The sequence below is a fragment of the Tachysurus vachellii genome, chromosome 4 (genome assembly GCF_030014155.1).
Source record: "Tachysurus vachellii isolate PV-2020 chromosome 4, HZAU_Pvac_v1, whole genome shotgun sequence".
Taxonomy (NCBI): domain Eukaryota; kingdom Metazoa; phylum Chordata; class Actinopteri; order Siluriformes; family Bagridae; genus Tachysurus; species Tachysurus vachellii.
Window position 1 is genome coordinate 32,345,640 of NC_083463.1, and position 2,500 is coordinate 32,348,139.

At 42.9% G+C, this 2,500-nt stretch overlaps 1 protein-coding gene across 6 annotated transcripts in view; it reads left to right on the plus strand.

Annotated features, from left to right (window-relative positions):
• rptor (regulatory associated protein of MTOR, complex 1) overlaps positions 1 to 2,500 on the plus strand; it is an 82,066-nt gene that overhangs the window by 62,951 nt on the left and 16,615 nt on the right. For all 6 annotated transcript variants that reach the window (XM_060869019.1, XM_060869021.1, XM_060869022.1 and 3 more), the window contains exons 26-29: positions 32 to 137; positions 1,391 to 1,505; positions 1,604 to 1,728; positions 2,031 to 2,132. In XM_060869019.1, coding sequence (XP_060725002.1) covers positions 32 to 137; positions 1,391 to 1,505; positions 1,604 to 1,728; positions 2,031 to 2,132 — 448 coding nt within the window. The remainder of the gene's footprint in view (positions 1 to 31; positions 138 to 1,390; positions 1,506 to 1,603; positions 1,729 to 2,030; positions 2,133 to 2,500) is intronic.

Sequence of the window (2,500 nt, forward strand, 5' to 3'; positions counted from 1 at the left end):
GGCCAATCAGATGGATTTGTTACATCATTAGATCCCAGAGGAGCACGATGTGGAGAGTCAGGTGAGGAAGGAGAGAGAGTGGAGGTTCCTGAGGAACGCTGGAGTGAGACGGCAAAGCCAACGTATCACACAGAAAGGTACACAACTACACACACACATGACACAGAGAGGTACACAACTACACACACACATCACACAGAAAGGTACACAACTACACACACACATCACACAGAAAGGTACACAACTACACACACATGACACAGAGAGGTACACAACTACACACACACATCACACAGAAAGGTACACAACTACACACACACATCACACAGAAAGGTACACAACTACACACACACATCACACAGAAAGGTACACAACTACACACACATGACACAGAGAGGTACACAACTACACACACATGACACAGAGAGGTACACAACTACACACACACATGACACAGAGAGGTACACAACTACACACACACATCACACAGAGAGGTACACAACTACACACACACATCACACAGAAAGGTACACAACTACACACACATGACACAGAGAGGTACACAACTACACACACACATCACACAGAAAGGTACACAACTACACACACACATCACACAGAAAGGTACACAACTACACACACATGACACAGAGAGGTACACAACTACACACACACATCACACAGAGAGGTACACAACTACACACACACATCACACAGAAAGGTACACAACTACACACACATGACACAGAGAGGTACACAACTACACACACACATGACACAGAGAGGTACACAACTACACACACACATGACACAGAGAGGTACACAACTACACACACACACAGAGGTACACAACTACACACACATGACACAGAGAGGTACACAACTACAGAATCACACAGAGAGGTACACAACTACACACACATCACACAAAGACGTACAAATATTAAATAGAAAGGTACACAACTACACACATTACACAGAGAGGTTACAAAACACAAGAGATCTGTGCGTTAGTAAGTCATAAGCTTCAAAGGCTTCCTGCTGTCGGGTTTCCCAGTTTCAAACAGAATGTCTAACACACACACACACACACACACACACACACACAGAGCCGATGACATCAGAGTGGAGGCTCCCGCTTCACACATGCAACTTTTCCTTTCATCACAGAAATCATTCCTGTTTCATCTTTCGCTCAGTGAAATAAAAACACAGACTAGACTGACATGGGGGTGTGTGTGGTGTGGGGGGGAGGGGGGGGGGGCTGAGAGACAGATGGACAGGGAGAAGGTTCATCTTTAATGTAATCTAATCTCACCTGTAACACCTATCAACCTGTGTGCTGAGCTATTTGATTGACAGTCCTCTTTGCCCCACCCCCTTTGTTTAGGAATCACTCGATTGGACGATCAGATCTTCATTAATAGGAACCCTGGAGTTCCCTCAGTGGTGAAGTTTCACCCATTTAACCCCTGCATCGCCGTCGCGGATAAAGACTCCATATGGTACAGAAAGCTAATAATTCACTGCTCATAGAGTCAGCAGGTTTTATTTTCTTATATTGTGTGTGTGTGTGTGTGTGTGTGTGTGTGTGTGTGTGTAGTTTTTGGGACTGGGAGAAAGGCGAGAGATTGGATTATTTCTATAACGGGAATCCCCGCTACACTCGCATCACAGCCATGGAGTACCTGAACGGACACGACTGCTCCCTCCTCCTCACCGCCACCGGTCAGTTCAGCCGTCCATCACACGGTTGCTAAGCAACACTCAGTAACCATAACGATATAGCCACACAAACAAATTCGTCACCGTTACTTTTTGAATTTTAATGAAGCTGTTTTTTGGCAACTTCATTTTTGTTTTTAATTTAACATTTTGTTCTTATTCGTCTGAGAGAGTTAAAAGATATAAATATAAATTATAGTCTGTGGTAATTTTTTTTTTTTTTTACACATTCATTATGTATTTAATATTTATAACACTTTTTTATTTTCGATAATAATTGATTAATTGATATTTTCTCCTCACAGATGACGGCGCTTTACGAATCTGGAAGAACTTTGCGGACCAACGGAACCCTGAGATGGTGACGGCGTGGCAGGGTCTGTCAGACATGCTGCCCACCACAAGAGGTGTGTAGAAACACACACACACGCACACACACACACACACACACGCCGTTGTTGTTGCTGATCTTGCCTCGTCTCGTCCCTCCATGCTGTCAGTATGTGGAAAAGCGTTTTGGAATTGCAGCGTGAGTCGTGACTCTAGAGAGAACCCCGGCTGCTCGGGTATGGAAGCAGATGGACATTTATTCAATGATCAGTTTGTTTTTCAGAAAAAGTTTTGTATTTATTTATTTGTTTGTTTGTTTGTTTGTTTATTTATTTATTTATTTATTTAATACTGCAGAAGTCCGGCATTTTCTTTGCCGTGGTGTCGTGTTTAGAAACCATTATAGAAGTTTCTTTATTTTTTTCCTTCTCTTCTGCTTCTTTAT